Source organism: Podospora anserina, chromosome 1 (genome assembly GCF_000226545.1).
Source record: "Podospora anserina S mat+ genomic DNA chromosome 1, supercontig 1".
In the NCBI taxonomy this organism is placed as follows: domain Eukaryota; kingdom Fungi; phylum Ascomycota; class Sordariomycetes; order Sordariales; family Podosporaceae; genus Podospora; species Podospora anserina.
Genome location: NW_001914859.1, coordinates 1,051,755 through 1,070,755, shown reverse-complemented (window position 1 = coordinate 1,070,755; position 19,001 = coordinate 1,051,755). Strand labels below are relative to the sequence as shown.

General features: G+C 53.2%; 5 protein-coding genes across 5 annotated transcripts; 3 read left to right on the top strand and 2 right to left on the bottom strand.

Annotated features, from left to right (window-relative positions):
- Window positions 1–807: 807 nt before the first annotated feature.
- Window positions 808–2,442, bottom strand: PODANS_1_2950 (uncharacterized protein; the record flags this gene model as incomplete). The annotated part of the gene is made up of 3 exons (XM_001912456.1): window positions 808–931; window positions 991–1,745; window positions 1,858–2,442. The coding sequence occupies 3 exons, from the start codon at window positions 2,440–2,442 to the stop codon at window positions 808–810; spliced, it is 1,464 nt and encodes a 487-aa protein (XP_001912491.1).
- A 3,013-nt stretch (window positions 2,443–5,455) lies between these two features.
- PODANS_1_2940 (uncharacterized protein) lies at window positions 5,456–8,194 on the top strand (the record flags this gene model as incomplete). Its single annotated transcript, XM_001912455.1, has 2 exons — window positions 5,456–5,948; window positions 6,048–8,194. The coding sequence occupies 2 exons, from the start codon at window positions 5,456–5,458 to the stop codon at window positions 8,192–8,194; spliced, it is 2,640 nt and encodes an 879-aa protein (XP_001912490.1).
- Window positions 8,195–10,760: 2,566 nt separating this feature from the next.
- PODANS_1_2935 (uncharacterized protein) lies at window positions 10,761–11,324 on the bottom strand (the record flags this gene model as incomplete). Its single annotated transcript, XM_001912454.1, has 2 exons — window positions 10,761–11,261; window positions 11,319–11,324. The coding sequence occupies 2 exons, from the start codon at window positions 11,322–11,324 to the stop codon at window positions 10,761–10,763; spliced, it is 507 nt and encodes a 168-aa protein (XP_001912489.1).
- Window positions 11,325–13,982: 2,658 nt separating this feature from the next.
- On the top strand, window positions 13,983–15,659 carry PODANS_1_2930 (uncharacterized protein; the record flags this gene model as incomplete). The annotated part of the gene is made up of 3 exons (XM_001912453.1): window positions 13,983–14,034; window positions 14,138–14,459; window positions 14,519–15,659. 3 exons carry the CDS (start codon window positions 13,983–13,985, stop codon window positions 15,657–15,659), a joined length of 1,515 nt encoding a protein of 504 aa, XP_001912488.1.
- Window positions 15,660–17,898: 2,239 nt separating this feature from the next.
- Window positions 17,899–19,001, top strand: PODANS_1_2920 (uncharacterized protein; the record flags this gene model as incomplete). The annotated part of the gene is made up of 2 exons (XM_001912452.1): window positions 17,899–18,135; window positions 18,207–19,001. Coding segments are annotated over 2 exons (1,032 nt in total), but the record flags the coding sequence as incomplete, so codon positions are not given.

Below are 19,001 nucleotides of genomic sequence, written 5' to 3'. Positions count from 1 at the left end.
TGAATATACGGCCAATGTTCCTATAAAAACCAAAGTTCTGCCAATCGAAACATTCATCTCCCCTCTCGATCTCTATATATTCCTCCAACATCCCTTTTCGTGTCCCCAAAAATAGGTTTTGTTTTGTCTGTCCAAAAAGATCTGCTCGTACATACCGCTTCTAATGTATACTTCTCACATGTTATTCCAACCTTGCCGGTTACTCGCCTTATCTCCACCAATTGTCTGTAGTGGGTAGCGTGGTGTGGGTAGCGTGGTGTGTGCAGTACACAATGTTGTGGTCCGTCATGCCTCGCAGCGCCGTTGCCGAGGGCACCAAGGTATGGTGAATTAGTACAAGGCCGCCCATGTAGCCGCATATCCCTTCCCTTCCGGGCGAGCTTTGTAGGTGTGGCTTATAGACACTCGGCTTATAACATCGGGGCGTCGTTGGTCGGCGCAATCCTTGTCAGCCATTGTGTTGTCGGTTTTCTTCCACATAGTCGCGTCATTCTCGTCCTCCCCTCTTGCTTCCCATCGGCCAGCGACTTGAACAGAGTCCCCATGAATATTCATGCGGCTAAATTGTTGCATGACACTCAAGCCGTCGACTTGGGAAGGCCCGTCTTGGCATCGTTGTGAAAGGCGGTCCAGCGCTCACTCAGCATGGCTGAGGACTTCGAGCTATGGTCTGACAGCATACTTGTTGACGAGCTTCTGGCGACCTGTGCCTGAATCTGTCTCCAATGCAACGTGTGCTGAAAGCGGTGATTTTGAAACCATCGGCCTGTTCAGAACCAATGACTCAACAACCCTCCTCGACTCAAATTATCGGGCATGGGCAATGATATCGGAGTAGACATCATCGGGAATCATCTTGATGATGGCGAGGGTTGTACGTTTGATCTGGTCAGCTTGAAGAGCTGGGAAGGACCTCAAAAGCTTATTTGGGCTGGTTGGTTCGGTTAGCGTTGAATGCATGCGGTAAACACGGTGGCAAAAGTCTCATACCTTGGAGATTCCATAATTTTGGTTCGGATCATTACCAACTGTGCAACGATACAAAGGATGTTGAGGTGAGGCCCATATGCAAAAAGAAAGTCCCAGAGACGAAGGACTTCGGGGAGCGGGGGGGTGCAGGCGCAGAGCGTCAAAACAGAGGGAAAGGCGTATATTTCAGCCGTCAGGTTTTTCGAGAGCAAATACAGGCTGAGCTTGGGGTCTACAATGGAGAGCACTTTGTCGACCAATGCCAGCCCTTTGTGCACACCATCCATAGCACCACGAATGTAGCCGGGCAGCTCCTTGGTCAGAAGCTGGTGGAAAGCAATGAAAGCCTCGGCCTCACTGCGAGCGGCGTACAAGAAGGGTGCTGCCAGAACATTCATTCCCTGGACGTAAGTTCCTGGATCAAGAGGCATGCTTGCCTCAGAACCCTCCGTTGTAAGCGTCAGAGCACGGGCTCGATGTTTCGACATGGGCGAGGTTGGGTTGGAATCATAGCCGCTCCCATAGCCCGTTCCCGGCCGACTGTTGGGTTGGTCAAGAGACTGGCGGGAACTGCTGCATATGCTGGGCTCCCGAGTGCGTTCTGCGCGGGCATCATGGAGTTTCCAGGCAATGGCGTTGAGTAGGCGGATCAGGCTCGCCTCGCTCACACGCCGTCGGAAAAGAGGATCAGTTGTGAGAGTGCGGAAGGTATCATTACGAATTTTTGAGTATGCGGGTGACGCGCCACGATGGATAAGTGCAAGGTATGAATCGGTCTCGAGAACAGGCGCATTGAGCAAAATCAGCCATACGTAGATGCGTAGAGAGGACTATGGTTCAAGGTTAGTGTACTGGTATTATGCTATGGTCAGCATGTAGATGGCTTACCATGCCGTCGCTGTCTGCCTTGATGCCCTGATCAAGAATCTTCAGCCGGCTGCTCTCCAAAGCACCCTCGATATCTCCGTTTGGAGGCCCTTCTCGCAAGAGTTTGTCGAGAGACATGGCATCGGCGGCGGGGGACCGCTTATTCAAAGCGGAACGTCGCGTGGCTGTCATGGCTGCTCCGAATGTGTGGGGGGAAGGAACTGTAATGGGTGCGTCGCTGTTGGCGCGTCCTCGTTGTGGCGACCGGTTGGTGGTGTTTACATGTCTGCGAGGAGGGATAGGGGGGGGGTTCAGGATTCGAGCATGCTGCTGCTGGGTGGGAGGATGGTGTTGAATATGCTGCTGCTGCTGCTGCTGCTGCTGTTGCAGCCTCTGCTGGGTAATCAGAGAACCCTGGCCGGCGACTTTTGCACCCAAGCTATGAGCCGATTGCAATCTCCTCAAGGTCCTGTGTGAACCGGGGGATGGAGGCGAGTGGAGCTGCACTGGTGCTTGGAGACTCGCCATCGGCGACAGGGTCCGGGTTTCTTTGGTAGAACTCGGCAACCCCTCCGTGGGGTTTGCCTTCAGGTCGCGAAGAGTCATTGCAATGTGAATTGAAGGCTTACAGGTGGTTAACGTTGTTGAAGAACCACAAGGCGCAGAGCTGGTAACGCCGACAACAACAAAAACTGGACCGCAACTTGATCGGGCGCCGTTGTGGTTGGTTTCTGGGACACCTGCATCAAATCAAGACTGGAGGGCGGGGAACATTCCTGGAAGTCGGAGGTTGGTCTGCACAGAAGCCCGTGCTTCCAAACGCCCCTTGCTTCGGCGTGTTCATTTCGCGTCCCACGTCACGTGTACCGATTTAGACGCGTTCTATGTAAGCTACATACATTATCCATTGTCCAGCTTGATTCAATCATTCACCTTTCTGTATATTGACTTCTCGTTGAAGTTCTCATCAGGCTACTCAACAAGGCTTTGATGATGGATGGCTTTCTGGATCTGCTCATGGATGAATGATCGATTGCTCACGAGTGACCGTCTAGCAGGCCACCCTTGACCTCTTGGCAGAACGGTTTCCCATCCTTGACGCGTGGCTGGGACGACGAACTTCCTCGGTTCCCCAACCTCGGGTTGCATTCTCCACTTACCGGCCTCGAAGCCCTGGTCCCCGGTGCAGTTTCCACCAGGTTGCAAAAACCTGTGACAACCAGCCTCTGTTTCGAATACCAAGATATCGAGATCCTCTTGTCTGTCCAATTAGCACCTGAAAATAGGAATAAAATTTTCTCGTCTTCTTGACGGAAAAGCTCTTCACAACTCAGTTTTACGCAATGGTTCCGCGAAGATCGACCGAAGGTACCGACGATATCCAAATAGTTAGCGTAATTGGACTTAATTTGCCCAGACAACCATTTTCGTGAACCGGACCTTCTCCCCGGCAACGGCGGCCCTAGAACAACGGAAACCTTTGCAGAGCTGCTTCTTTCGGGTCTGCAATTTCGGCAACCACTTTCCCATCGAGGAGGTCGCCATGCACGTGGACCGAAACCCCCTGTCCCTTCCTTCCAGAAGAACCAACTTTTGACGATCAAGCTGTTTTCTCTGGCAACTTCCTGGTCACGGTTTCAGTTTCCCTAAATGGATCGCCGTCGAGACGGGATTGGTCACTGAGTCGGGCCCCGCCCTGCCGATCTGAGAGTCGAGGCCGAAGACAATTCACGGAGGATGCCGGCCTGACCAAAAGTTACGGCCGTCTCGCCAGGGGAGCATCCCCCCAGCTGACGCCGGCCCCGGAGTGGATGTTCGGCTGCGGCCCGGAGCGGCTGACGGTTGCCAAGATGATCACCCGGAGCCACTTTCTACCACTTAGATGGTAATGCTCCGTGCCCTCGTTCAAGATGGAGACAGCTGTAAGAGGTTTAGATACCAAGCTGGCAGTATATACAGTATCTGATGCACTCCGCCGCATCACTCAAACCTTTGTTCATCTCACCCTGCAAATATGAATCCCCTAGGGCAAAACCACAGCTCATGCCCATTATCCACTGTGGTATGGCACTAGCCTGATAACAGCATGTTGCTCTCAGGTGGAAAAGGAAACAATCACAACTGTGGGCGATTAGATAAGACAGCTGATGTCTTGTCCCAGAGCAACGTTGCCAAGACGAGGGCCAAAATCTGCAGGTCATCATGCACGATTGCCTGCCATCAACAGCCAGAACCAAATCCAGACCATACAGCTTCACATCATCACTGCCAAGCCATGGAGGATATCGGAGTTGAAGCTCCCAAAACGCCAGAAGGCTCCCATCGACATTGCAAGTATATCAGAGGAAGAACAACATCCTCTACTCTCGTCTCTGGTGATGCTGGATGACTCAGCAGCCCGCCGCGGGGTTTGGGTGGTTTGGACTGGCCCTTGGCAAAGCACCTCAACTTCGGTGCTCATTGCATCATCAAGACAACCCCCATACATATCTTCCACGAGACACGGTGACTCTCTCGAGGTCAGCCACACATCCAGCTTGATAGGCTGGGGGACGTGGGGTTTACCCACTGGATTTATGCTGGAAACATGGCATTTGCAACCGCTAACGCCTACATTGCGGTGTTTACTGAGACAGCGACGATGGGTGTCTCGTGTTCTCGGCCGGCTGACATTGGTGCTCAAGTGAGCCCTCACTGCTCTCGAATATCTTACTCACATGGGTCTTCAGCCTTGAGCCGGTGTCACATTCAGTGATGACTGTGCTTTTGGTGTCGAATCGATTGGCCTAGCGGTCTCCTGTAATGGAAGCTTGACAATGAGGTTTGAAACTGCAACTGAGGATATGTCCTGGCTGGGTTAGAAAGGTTTGAATCTGTTGATCGTCACCATTCAACCCGGCCGGCAAAGACCTTGGCTATCACTTCTTGCCTTTCCCAATCCCACCAACTCGCGGACTCAGACTTTGGACCCAGCGGTGCCAGTGGTAATTTGTTAGCTGTGATAGGCAAGGGCATCGATTGCGCCATCCACTTGATGCCCACCTGCCCACCGCACCCGACCCCCCGCCGCCTCTTCACTGCCTGTCGGGCCCGACGTCAACAGTCCAACATCTCCCTGCCTCTCTAGGATATGTATCGAGCCTTCCTTGTTGCTTTTCCAGGTTGTTGGGACCTGGAGCTGGTCTCCTGATGTCTCATTCTTTCCTCCCGTCGCCTTTGCTAGGAAAGTAGAACCCGGCACTCGAGCGGACCTGTTACCTAATGATAAACACTCACGCCGCCCATCTACACGATTTGGGGCACACTCCATCTTGCAGCATCTCCTAATCAGCATCTCCGCCAAACCTCGCATCACCTATAATCCTTACACCTACGGTATGGTATGCATATCCTGGCCCATCCCGCAGCTTAGACGACGACTTCTCGGCAATCCGGTGCATATTCAGGTCGATACGCCCTCGAATTGCATCATTTACAGCATCTAAAAAGATTGAAAAGATCCGAGGCGGTGTATCTGTTTCAAACATCTGATCTCTTCCTTACCAGCCCATGGTGTGACAGCATTTCAAGAACTCAACATCGACTCTTCTCAGTGTGGTCATATCCTCAGAAACTAGCCATGACATCTGGAGTTGGCCACAAGGTGGCCCGGCTGCTGGGAATCCAGCTACAACCGAAAGACCCATATCACCATGTCAATGACCCAAGAGAAACAGCCCATTTCAACACAGACCAGACATTTGTGGAGGAGTCACCGAGGGTGGATGACTTTTTTTTGAAATTAGTACCCTCTGGCCCGCAAGTATGGCGATATCTGGTGTCTCTGTTTCCGTTTCTCTCCTGGATCGGATACTACAACCTTCAATGGCTCGCTGGAGATCTGGTTGCTGGTAAGGAACTCAATGCCGGCTTATTGAACCCTGTTACTAACCAGAGAACAGGCATCACCATCGGCGCTGTTGTCGTACCTCAAGGTATGGCTTATGCCAGACTGGCCAACCTGGATGTTCAGTTTGGTCTGTATTCGAGCTTTATGGGTGTTCTTGTTTACTGGTTCTTCGCAACCTCCAAGGACATCACCATCGGTGTAAGTGCATCCAAAGCTCGTCTTGGTGCCAGATTACTGACACTCTGACAGCCTGTTGCTGTCATGTCTCAACTTACCGGCGCTGTCGTGACTGATATGGCTGCTGTCCTTCCTGACGTTCCAGGCCATGTCATTGCATCTGCTCTTGCACTCTTGGCCGGTGCCGTTGTGGTGTCCATCGGGCTCATCCGCTGCGGATGGATTGTCGATATCATCTCGCTTACCTCTCTCTCGGCATTCATGACCGGCTCAGCCATCTGCATTGCTGTCGGGCAAGTTCCATCGCTGATGGGCCTCAGCGGCTTTTCAACTCGCGATCCGACGTATCTTGTGTTCGTCAACATACTCAAACACCTGAACACAGCGAGTATGGATGCCGCCATGGGGTTGTCAGCACTTGCTATGCTTTACCTTATCAGGGGAGTCTGCATGTGGATTGGGACACACTACCCGAAACATCAGAAGCTCGCCTTCTTCATTTCGACGTTGAGGGTGGTGTTCGTCATTGTTCTCTACACTCTGATCAGCTACCTGGTCAACAGGAGCTTGCCGAGGGGTACAGCCAGATTCAAAATTTTGTTTGACGTTCCTAGAGGTATGTACCAGCCAAAAGTCTGGAATAGATTGGTGACTGATGTATTGCCAGGGTTTCAAAACGCGGCTGTCCCGGTCATCAATACCTCTATTGTCAGCAACCTGATGGGATACTTGCCCGCTACTGTAGTGGTGCTGCTCATCGAACACATTGCTATCTCGAAGTCGTTCGGTCGGGTCAACAACTACAGAATCAACCCTTCTCAAGAAATGGTAGCCATTGGCATCACCAACATGATGGGGCCCTTCCTCGGCGGGTACGCTGCAACGGGCTCTTTCAGTCGCACTGCCATTAAGTCGAAGGCCGGCGTGAGGACTCCGTTTGCCGGCGTCATCACAGCCTTTGTGGTTCTCCTCGCCATCTACGCCTTGCCGGCCGTGTTTTATTACATTCCCAACGCGTCACTCTCTGCGGTGATTATCCATGCCGTCGGCGACCTCATCACCCCTCCCAATACCGTCTATCAGTTCTGGCTCGTATCACCATTTGAGGTCTTGATCTTTTTTGTCGGTGTGTTTGTCACCATCTTTTCGAGCATTGAGAATGGCATCTACACCACGGTGCTGCTCTCGGCAGCGATGCTTCTCTTTCGGATTTTGAGATCGAACGGCCGGTTCTTGGGGCGTGTCAAGGTTCAATCCATGCTTGGAAATCGCGTTATTGGCAACGACAGGCAGCAGCCGGTACCCGGGTATGGCACGTTTACCGGCTCACAGGAGGCGCCGACACGCAACATCTTCTTGCCTATCACGCACGCGGATGGGTCCAACCCCGAGATTGAGCTGGACAATCCGTATCCTGGCATCTTCATCTACCGGTTCGCCGAGGGGTTCAGCTACCCGAACGCGGGGAACAGCCTGGAGCACTTGGTGGAACACATTTTTGCGCACACTCGGCGGACGAATCTGGCGCATTTCGACCGGCCTGGCGATCGGCCTTGGAACGAGCCCGGCCCGTCAAGGAAGGACATGAAGGCGGCGGCTGCGGCCGGGGTGGACGCGGGGATCATGGTGGTGGACGTGAGCTTGCCGACGCTCAAGGCGGTGATTCTGGATTTCAGCTCGGTGAACCACGTCGACATTACTTCGGTGCAGCAGCTGATTGACGTGAGGAATCAGCTGGACCGGTATGCCAGCCCGGATATTGTCGACTGGCACATTGCCTGCATCAACAACCGGTGGGCGAAGAGGGCGCTGGCGGCGGCGGGGTTTGGGTACCCGACTGTTGTGCCGGACGGGCCGCACAGGAGGTGGAGGAGCATCTTTTCTGTGGCGGAGATTGGGGGGTCGCACAGCGCGGCTGCGGCGGCCGAGGTGGAGGTGAACGAGAAGGAGATTGCGAGGAGCAGGAGGCAGACTGCTGCTGATGTGGAGGTTGGGAATAAGCAGCAGCAGCAGCAGCAGCATCATCACCGTGGGCCAAATGATCCTAAGAAGGTTGGGACGGGCGGGAGTGAGAGTGTTCCGAGAAAATCGACGGTTACGTTTGAGGATGCGGTTCTTTCTTTGCACCAGAAGAGGATGTCGCTGGGGCCGGAGCTGCACAGTGGGCGGACGGTGGTGGCGCCGGTGCATGGGATCAATCGGCCGCTGTTTCATGTTGACCTGACGAGCGCGCTGCAGAGCGCGGTTGCCAATGTTGAGGGGAGGTATGAGGGGTTGGAGGAGCATCATTAGGCGTTGTTATTTTTCCATAGATTATACCCGCAGGAAGTAGTGATTAGTGTGAGATATTGGTTTCGTTTTGAGGTTGTCCGTCATATTTTGATGTTTTGCTGTGAATGGTGTTTTGTGAGGTTATTTTTTTTTTGACTGTGACTTTGATAAAGGTGGGCAGAAAGACAGATGGGATCACAACAGAAATGGGGAGATTTTTAAGGAGGGGGGGTATAGGGATTTTATTTATATATTGGTCGTCTATAGGTGTGTTTTGGAAGGACTGCTTTTTATGGAGCATGGCTAACAGTCCATCACGGCGCTAAACGCCGGTTTTTTTTTTTTTTTTTTCGTGATACCGACTCCGTGGGGTGACCGGTGGTGGTGAGCTCGTGGTCATCAAATGGCTCCCATGGCCTGTCGAGGTTTGGGGTGTGAGTGTTGGGGTTGGGGTAGTGTTGGGACCAGTGGTTGCAGGTTGATGGGTTGATGTTGTATCCTGAGGGGAGTAGGGGGCTGGTTGAGATTGAACGGGTGGTGGGGTGTTGAAGTAAGTGGTTGGGTGATGAGGTTCTTCGCTTGTATTGGGGAACAGCCAGGGGAAAGGGGGGGGGGGTATGAAGTTGCGGGGTGTTGGTGGAGGAGGAGGGGGGTTTGGAGACGGTGGCGGTGGGATTCAAGGCGGCGGAGGCGCTCGTGGAGGTTGGCGGTGGTGGAGGTGTTTGTTGGGAGGGAGGAGGGGGTAAAGGAAGGTGTTGTTGTTGTTGTTGTTGTTGTTGTTGTTGTTGTTGTTGTTGTTGTTGTTGTTGTTGTTGGTGGTGGTGGTGGTGGTGGTGGTGTGATGTGGTGGTTGTCAGCTTGTCGACTGTGTTTTTCGGGAGGACTACCATAGCCACCGTCCGAGGGCGGGATGGACACACAAGACTGCATTGTTGACATCGAGATGGAAAGTCTTCGACGGGGAGCAAGCGACGGACAGCTGTCGCTCTCTCGTTTTGCTCGGCTTCTCCTCCAACAGCTGTATTGTCCTTTCTAGGGAAGGTATCCTCTTCTTCTTCTCTAGACGCCAAAACCAGACGGATTCTATACCGGGCGATCACCGGGATTCTCACAGGTGCGTGGACAGGGCGTCTTTGGTTCAATTATCTTGACTAAGTCATGTCTCGGGTTGTTTGCTTAAAGACTCTGGCGGTTTTTTTGAGTTGGAACTAGTGTTCCAGAAAATGTAAATGTCATGGAGAATGGGAAGAAACACTTCGAGACTGGAGACAGAGGTAGGAAGCAATGTAGTCACCAGAATGCTTGTAAAACTGATGAGCATATAATTCTGAAAGCAAAAACAAGACATTGTGCAGGCTTGGTGGACTCGATCACAGGTATGTTTGAGGCAAACATCAACGCAGATGGCCCCGTTTGTCAAGGGATAGATATGATACGCCAACCAATTAACATAGCCTTTTAAAAGCTGCTCTCGCGGTTGTTTGCTTTTAGTCTTGTGTAGGATGCAGTTGTTGGAGCTTATTGGTTTAATATGAAATAAATGCCCCTGTTGAACTTGGTATCTCAGGAAATAGTGTAGAACGTTTTTCAGTTTGACTCTGGGGAATGAGAAGCCACACCCATTGGTCCTCTTTCAGCTGCCGCATCTGTTCCCATTGAGGACGAAGCAAAGTCTAGGTTGATGACCGTCGAGCTTGTTTCCGCTGCCACGGAAAACCGCGGAATATACTACAGCAGCTCCAATTTGCCTCTCATTCCACAGATATAGAGTTGAACTAGGCTCTCGACCTGTCCATGGTGTGGCTACTCGTGAGGCTCTGTCTGAGGGTGGATCACGCTTGAATGTGGAGTCCAAGAACCGTTGTCTAGGCTCAACGCAGCTTGGATGATGGTTGTCTGTTGGGCCCATCACTCCATCTCACTATATGAGGATGCGCATACACTATACAATATCGCCGTCGTGGGCCGCATTCTACGGATTGGAAATCAATGTTAATCAAGAGAGAAACCCTAGGATGATCTCCCTCACCCCGTTCCGCATCCTTAACTCTCAGTTTTTGCCATCCGTGGGACTCACCCGACTTCGGAGCTGCTTCATAGCCTCGGTGTTGCGGTGACATCAGCACATATATCCGCGCGCATATACAGTTGATATTTGCGGCTCTTGCAGCCGGTAATCTCCCGCAGACTGGAAAAGACGGACACTAAAACACTAGGTGACCGGTCTTTACCTTGGCTTGCATTGAGGCTTCCTTCCGGTGACATGTCATCCCATCTGCTGGGCGGAATGGGACGGTTCTGTTGGATCGGTGTGTCTTTCTGGGATCGTGGTATGGAGTGTCGTCTCGTCTTTGATGCGGTCAAACATGTGGTTTTTGGCTCCGCTATTGTAGTGGAGATCGGAAAAAGTCGTATCTGATGGGGGGCGGTTTCTGGTTTCTCTCTATTTGTAAGGCTGGCGAAACTGGTGGGGAGAGGAAAGGCTAGACTGATGAAGGCGCTTTTGAGAAAGATGAACTCATCTCAAACAATGAGAAATTTCTCGTTGGAGGCCTGGCCTGCATGAAGGACTCGTTAATTAATGAAATCAATACGGGCATTCGCTTCCCTCTGCTGCTGTTGGCGATTGGGGTGTGTATCTGGGTGCTTTCGAGGTGATGTTGTCTTTGACTGTTTCCCTTGTGAAATCCCGCGCTCTCTGATTGGATCCCGAATTCAAGATAAGAAGCCTATCTCTTGGCGGGCTCGGCACCCGCTTTCTCAGCTTCTTGGGACGCCACTGCTGACAGGGGGGTTTGGTCCAGGGTGGAGAGCAACCCGCAGGTCGCATGTTTCCTTTTGGGCAGGGGTTCCGACGACTCGAGCACACTGGTGACGCTTCCAATTTCGCGATTCCGGGGTGCAGAGCAACATCAGGAAAAGAAGAACGAGCAGTCCAATGGTTCGTCCGTCTCCGTCCACCCCGAAAGCGGGACTTTTGAGACCACGTCCGTCCACCACCGCCATCTTCACCATCATCACAGGCCCTCAAGCTTTTGGTGTCGAGCCACTTCATTGAGCAAAACCACATGATGTTTGTGTTGGCACGCTGGTAGATAGATTAGATGTTCGGTCTGGGCGTTGGCGCTGAGGTCTGGAATCGTACGGTCATGCAGCGGCGAGAGGTCCGCGAGGCTGGACATGTCCGTCGGCGTCCTGGGGCTAACGTTCATCAGCAGTGGTGTCGTCGACATGATGTTGTGGCTGTTGACCGGGGAAGTGCTCGCCGTGCTCGCCAAGTCTGTCTGCCCAGCACTCGTTACCCCCGAGCTTTATATAACAAAAAGGCTCATTGCTGATTACTCCCTACCCGTGATGCAGTTGTCAGTTAGCCAGTGTTGGTATTCAGAGGGTTCAACTCCACACGTTTCGCTATGCAGTTGAAAAGGTGCGTGGAAGATCGGCGGAAGAAAGCGGGGCCCTGAGATAAGAAAGATCGCCGCCTGTGATTCGGCAGAGCCCAACCGATTGCCGGACAACGGGTCGCTGTGACTGGCTCTTTTTCAACGTCTTGAACCCAAAAAACACAAACCATTTGGTAACAGATTCCAGGGCCCACGTCGGCCCAAAAGTCTCCGTTCCCAGCCTCATTGAAATCCCATGTTCTCCAATATCAGATCCGCACGCTAGCATTGGAGACAATTCAACGGCTGCGATGACTACACCAAAGACATCGGGGATCATCAACAAAGTATGCTTCAGTCGCACAGACAAACGGCCAATCCGGAAAGCTCGGTGAGCACAGGAGAGCCTCGCAATCCCTAATTACCTTGGCCTCTGGGCCCCGTCATGCAACTCGGTGCGGGATTGCTGCAGTGCACTCCTCCTGGAGCGAAGACGCTGCAGCTGAAGCTTTTGCCAAGTTCGAGTCAAGACGAATCAAGACAGACAGAAACCGAAAAGGGCGCAATCCAAGACCGCAGCTCTTGGGGATCAGGAACACAATCCGACCTGGAAAAGGGGGGGGGGAGGCTCCAGGATGGGGGTTTCTTATACAACGACTGGAGCTTCGCTTTTGTTGCACAAGCTATTCTCGGTGTTCAAGGTCTCACCCAGAACAAGTTTGTGTCTCCGTTGACGACATGCTTCGTTTCCGTAGGGCGGAGTCAGCTGTAGGGAAGAGTGAAGAGTGTATGACAAGACCCCATTGATGGGAACCCGAGATCATCACGAAACCGCTGCCTCGGTATCGGTGTGTCTCTAACCTGAGGTGTGGTGGTCCGATGACAAGAAAAAGAAGGGATGCATGTTCTGTAATCTCGAGACTGCTCCTTCGAAAAGATTAATGAATGAAACTACAAAAAAAAATTGCGCACCCATTTCCGATTACCGCCCTAGTGAACCAATCCTACCGTTCCTACGGGTAGACAAGCGTGATGGAGGGAGGGGAGGGGTTTCTTTCCACCCACACCCGTCAGCAGATGGTCGTGTGCAGGTGCGGCGAACCCCCACTTAGCAGACATGATGCACCACCACACCCCAGGAACCAAGAGCTCTGGAGCTGAGGCTGTGTGCAATTGCTGATGTCCATCATTTTACACATTGCACATTTCACCAGCTGACCAGAGCTCAGGCCATATCCAGGTTGCATATGGCCTATTCTGTTTGGCTGATGCAGTCCCAAGAGAGGCCCTGATAATGACCACGAGGGATTATCTGAATAAGCAATGGTTTGACTTGACCTGACCTGCCAGCTCAGTGCTGCTGAAGCTCGAGAGGGAGGAAGATTGGGGGTACGAAACAGAACAGGCCATCCATGGAGTGTACGCATGAGGTCTTTACTTAGGTGTAGAAGAAAACAGACTGGAGTCTACGCAGTAGAAACTATTCAAGAACCTTTTCAGACAGCGGTATCGACGTCGACCACAAGTCAGGGCAGTCAGTCGAACAGCAGCTGTGATGGATCCATTCTGGAGGTACGGTGGTACCTCTCAGCTTGTACCTGGCTCGTGCGCAGAGTGGGAGCAGAGCGGGGGTCGTCCCACACCTGGGCGCCACCGTACCCCGGTACCGCAGGACTGCCTAGCTGCTTGCGGAAGCCCTGTGCGTGTCCCCGGGATGACCCCAGACGACTGGGGCTGGGCCTATCGTCGAAGATGGCCGTCGCCGAGCATGGTGGTGAGCAGGCGGAACAGAGGACAGCTCCCCATCACCAGGCAAGATATTTTCCCGCGTCTGGAACCCACTTAATCTGGGAGGGAACTGAAACTGATTCGGGAAACACTGCAGAAAGATGGACTGCGCTAGGCATATCCGGCCTCACCCACCAGGGGCAGTCTGAGTGGAAAGCGCCTGCCGCTGCCGGCCCCGGGCCCTGGCGCTGAACTGGCGTCGTGCGTCAGAGGTTTCTCGCTGCTCCCCACTCTCCTAGATAGGCGTTGCGGGTGGGATGGGGGACGGTCGATGGATCCGATGCCGTACGTAGTAGGGTGGTTTATATACTCAGGCTTTGTCCCACCCTCGTCCATTGTTTCTCGTTCCTTCCCCCGTCTCAGACCAGACTTGTGTCGAAAATTATACACCTTCCGACAGCCTTTCCCCAACGGCTGCTCTCGGCCTCCTCCTCCTTCTCCTCCTACTACTACTCCTCCTTCTTCTGTCTTTCTAGGTATCCATTCTTTAGATTGCCTATCCATTACGACGACACGAAACGACCCTCACGCCCGTCCACTGCCCTGATTACCTACCCTATCCATCCGGGCGCCCGCCCTGCTCCGGCTCTAGCAAGCATTCTGTTCACGCACGTCCGCAAAGGACTCGACACCGCGCCATGTCCGACTCAACTTCCGAGGCGGCTCCGGCCTCGACGCCGCTCCATTCCGGTACGTAGAACCACAACCATCCAATGATCTCACTATCCATTCAATCGGGCCCTGATTGCGCCTCTCAATGACATTCGACAAGCTAACCAGGGGGTGCCAACAGCGAGGGATAACCTCAACGAACCCTTCAATGCCGGTGACCAAGCTTATATCCTCGTGTCGTCTGGCATGGTCCTGCTGATGATTCCCGGCATCGCCTTCCTCTACTCCGGCCTCGCTCGCAGAAAGTCGGCCTTGTCGCAAATATGGGTCGTCATGATGTCTTTCAGTGTCATTGTCTTCCAATGGTATTTCTGGGGTTATTCACTGGCCCTCAGCCCGACCGCCACCAACGGCTTCATTGGCAACCTCGACAGATTTGGCCTCCGCAACGCTTTGGGTGATGAGTCTCCGGGCTCCCCCTTCATTCCCGAGCTGCTGTACTCGTTTTACCAGGCAAGTACTTGGCTGATTTCGACTTGCGCACATGGCTTGATGCTAACAGTTGGAAGATGCAATTCGCTGCTGTTACTGCTGCCCTCGTGATCGGTGCTACTGCTGAGCGTGGTCGCGTCATTCCCGGCATGGTCTTTACTTTCTTCTGGGCTACTCTCGTCTACTGCCCTCTTGCGTACTGGGCCTGGGGCGCCGAAGGCTGGGCTTTCAAGTGGGGTGTTTTCGACTACGCTGGTGGCGGTCCCGTCGAGATTGGTTCGGGTGTTTCCGCTTTGGCCTACTCTTGGGTGCTCGGGCGCCGCAACGAGAAGATGATGCTCAACTTCCGTCCCCACAACATCTCGCTCATTACTCTCGGCACTATCCTTCTCTGGTTCGGATGGCTCGGTTTCAACGGCGGCTCTGCTTTCGGCGCCAACCTCCGCGCTGCCATGGCCTGCTGGAACACCTGCTTGACTGCCATGTTCGCCGCCATGACTTGGTGCCTTCTCGATTTCCGCCTTGCCAAGAAGTGGTCGCTCGTCGGCTGGTGCTCCGGCACCATCTCTGGCCTCGTCGCCGCCACTCCCGCTTCCGGTGTCATCACTCCCTGGGCCAGTGTTTTGCTTGGTGTCGTTACTGGCGTTGCCTGCAACTTTGGCACCAAGATCAAGTTCTACCTCCGCATTGATGATGCTCTCGATGTGTTCGCCGAACACGCCATCGGTGGTATCGTCGGTCTTATTTTCAACGCCTTCTTCGCCGCCGACTACATCATCGGCCTGGATGGCATCAACTTGGGCGTTCAGGGTGGCTTCCTCAACGGCAACTGGGCTCAGCTCTACAAGCAGATTGTCTACATCCTTGCCGGCTGCGGCTATACCTTTGTCGTCTCGGCTCTCATCGCCAAGGCCATCGACCTCGTTCCCGGCCTTCACCTCCGTGCTTCCACCGAGGCTGAGCTTCTCGGCATGGATGACGACCAGCACGGAGAGTTCGCCTACGACTACGTCGAGGTCCGCCGTGACTACCTTGCCTGGACTCCTGCGGAGAAGGAGCAGAGAGCTGATGGCGATGTTGTCGTCCCTCAGCACGGCATCACCGGGCATCAAGAGATGGCCACTCGCTCCAGCGCCCCTCCCACACCCCCCTCGGAGCCCGCTACTGCTGTCGGGAAGGAGGAGAAGGTGTCCGGGTCTGCGACTGATTAGGGTGTCACGACCAGTCATTTGAACATTGTTTGAAAGCGTTGTTTCCTTTTTTTTCTTTTTTTCTATTGATATCTGGATAGGGGGGGGGGGGGGGTGTGCAGGAACGGAAGGGAGGCAATGTGGAAAAGGCAGGCAGGCCTAGAAGCGGCAACCCCTGGGAAGCATAACGGCTTTGCTTCCAAAGAAGTATATTTTTTCTGCCGTGTCGTTTTGGATCTTTTTTTTTTCATTTACATTGTCCCTTGTTTTGACCCTTTTGAGGAAAAGGTTTGCGGGCATGACGTTGTTGTAAAAATACCCCTGAAAGCTAGCTTAGCGATATTTATGTGTGAGATGGATGATGGATATGGTGTTTAATCTAAAGATATAACATTTACTTCTTGATCACTTGTGATGCCGGTATTTTTATTTTATTTTATTTTTTTACCATTGAGCTGCTGCTGAGAAATCAAGTGTTGAGACGAGACCGATTTCAGACATGGATGAGGCAAGATCATGTCAAAATCTTTCAGACAGGTCGGTTGCTATGTCGTGTCTTCTGCAGGCAAGCATGTGAAGCAGCGAAATCGGAACTGTGAGACTAACAATTATATCCTGAGGGAAGAACAGGCGGGGGGATGGGGTCTAGAACACCATCACCTTCCGTCTGATCTTGGACGCTACAGTAGGATGGAACCCAGATCAGACATATGCAATGCTGTCTTGTCTTGTCAAGCTTTTCCTTGGTATGTGCCTTGATGCCGGCTCTGGCGTGAGATCGGAACTAAGGACCACACGGTCGGGGACGCCGAGTCAAGCGATGTCATCTGGGGAGGCCGGGAGGGTGGTGTACTGTATGCCGCCGGACTGGGGAAGGGGGGGGGCCTACAACCGATCACGATAAGAGGTGGAAAGCCGGTCATGATCCTCAACTTGTAGTGGTTGCATTAGGAAGTCTTGGGAGGGAGGCTTATCTCTCTACCAAGAAGTCACCGCAAGGCTGGATTCGGTAGTTGTGGTTTTAAGTCAACCAACCAACAATGGGACGGGATGCCAGGTGCGGGAAGAGGGGGTGCGGGTTCTTATCTCTGTGGCGTGGCCGGGTCGGGTCGGGTTGGGATGGGATGGGATGGGATGGGATGGGATGAAAGGGCTAAGAAAACTGGCTGGGACTAGGTGAGAGAAGAGGGAATGGAGAATATCATGTGATTGGGAGCTTCTGCGGTGCAGCCGGGGAAGGAGGGGTGGGTGGGTGCTGGGCATCGACCAATGTTGTTGAAAACAGACAGGTGCTGTGATGGCTGGGGAGGATGGATGGAGGGGAGAGTTGTTCCATTCCTTCTAGAAGGTTTTGGTGGGCAGTGATGGCGGATTTGGTCTGGCATAGGTGAGAGCATTGATAGAGGAGCACAGCGGTGGTATGCTGTTTTTGTCAAAGCCAGGCTGGCCATTACACTTGAAATCGTTTATTCTACTCCAGAACAAAAATCTTTGAAACCTTATACCTTTACTTTATTTTGATTTTCAAAAGAGGAGATGGAAGTCGAGGGTTGGTGTAAGTGAGATTAAGAAACCGTTTGGTGGGGCTGAAATTACGTACAACAATACCGCCGCCAAGGACGGGAAAGCGGGTATGGGGGGCGCGCGCCTGGTGGAGAAGAGAAAGGAAACATTTCAGTTCCCGGCTGGGGGGATACGGTACGTAATGCCAAGGTTGGCGTCATCGTGGGTTCTAAAATTGATCAGAAAAGAAAGACAAGGTCCCTGTTTTGGCGTGGATGGGAAAGGGGAATGGGATTTCGGAGATTGTCGATGTTGGGGAGATCTGAGACTAAAGATGTGGGTTTGAGAGTTGGAGGAATCTGAACCAGCTGTTGGAGGGGTTCATGACAGTGGTTCGCCGCCCTGCACAGTACTGCCAGTGCCGACGAGGCGAGGATGGCCAACAAACATAGTTTTGTGACATGGGATAAACAGATATAGTATGAGACATAATCGTTGGTTGGTTTTGAGGTCAACAATGTTTCAAATTGTGGACAACACGTGCAGACATGGCACATTCGGCAATAAGGCGCAGTTGGACTTGATCAACCCCTGTCACCCCTCACTCACAGCCTCAACACCACCTCAATGACACCACCCACATCTTAACCAGGCACCGCGTTGCTGCTGCTGCTGTGAGACCCTTCAATTTTCATAAGCCCTCACATCTTACGATAATATCTCACATTGCATACATCACCACACCACCTTGCCAAATATGAGCCTCTTTCAGTATTTCATACCAGACCGGAACAACACACCACTCATAGTAGCTCTCACAGCCTCCATCACCACCATCACTCTCGTCATCCTCGACAAGATCTTATATCCTCCCCTACCTAAACTCCTTCGCTCCCCTCTCAAAACCGTCCTCCCAACCCTCACCAAAGACGAACTCAAAAACCTGGAATACAAACCCGACACCTTCCCCGGCGCCCGTGATGTCGAGACTCCCGTAAGCTCCCCCTTCCTCCCCACCTTCCCTGACCAAAAATACTAACCAACCCCCCTTCCACCCCTTCCCAGTATGGCTCCATCCGCATCTACGAATTCGGCCCCGTCACCGGCCCCAAAGTTCTCTTCATCCACGGCATCTCAACCCCCTGCACAACCCTCTCGAAACTCGCCCTCTCCCTCTCCAACCACCCCTCCCACCCATGCCGGGTAATGCTCTTTGACCTCTTCGGCAGGGGCTTCTCCGACAACCCGGCCGACCTCCCCCACGACGCGAGACTGTACATCTCCCAAATCCTTATCGCCCTGGCCTCTTCTCCCATATCCTGGACCGGAAGCGAAAACGCCTTCAAGCTGGTGGGGTACTCCCTCGGCGGGGGCATCGCCACCCACTTTGCGGTTTCGTTCCCTGATTTGGTGAGGGATCTGGTGCTGCTTGCCCCGGCGGGGATGATTCGGCCCGCATCGTTTGGGACGTTGACGAGAAAGGTTTTCACTAGTGGCGTTGTGCCGAGGGGGTTGCTGCATTTGGCTACGAGGAGGAGGTTGCGGAGGCCGATTCGGTCGAGCACGAAACGGGGGAAGGTGACGGCCAGGTTGCAGGAGCGGCAGGATCCTGCGTCGAGGATGGTGAAGGCGGAGACGGCGGATGATGTTGGGGCTGATGGGGAGCCGAGGACGGGGTTGGAGAGGAGGGTGTTGAGGCAGGTGCAGCAGCAGTTGGTGGTTCACGAGGGGTTTGTGGATGCTTTTATGGGTTGTTTGAAGGATGGGCCGTTGATGGGGCAGGAGGGGGCTTATAAGAGATTGGCTTTGAGGGGGGGGCAAAACATCCATCAACCCCGACCTCTCTCCTCGGGGCACCGA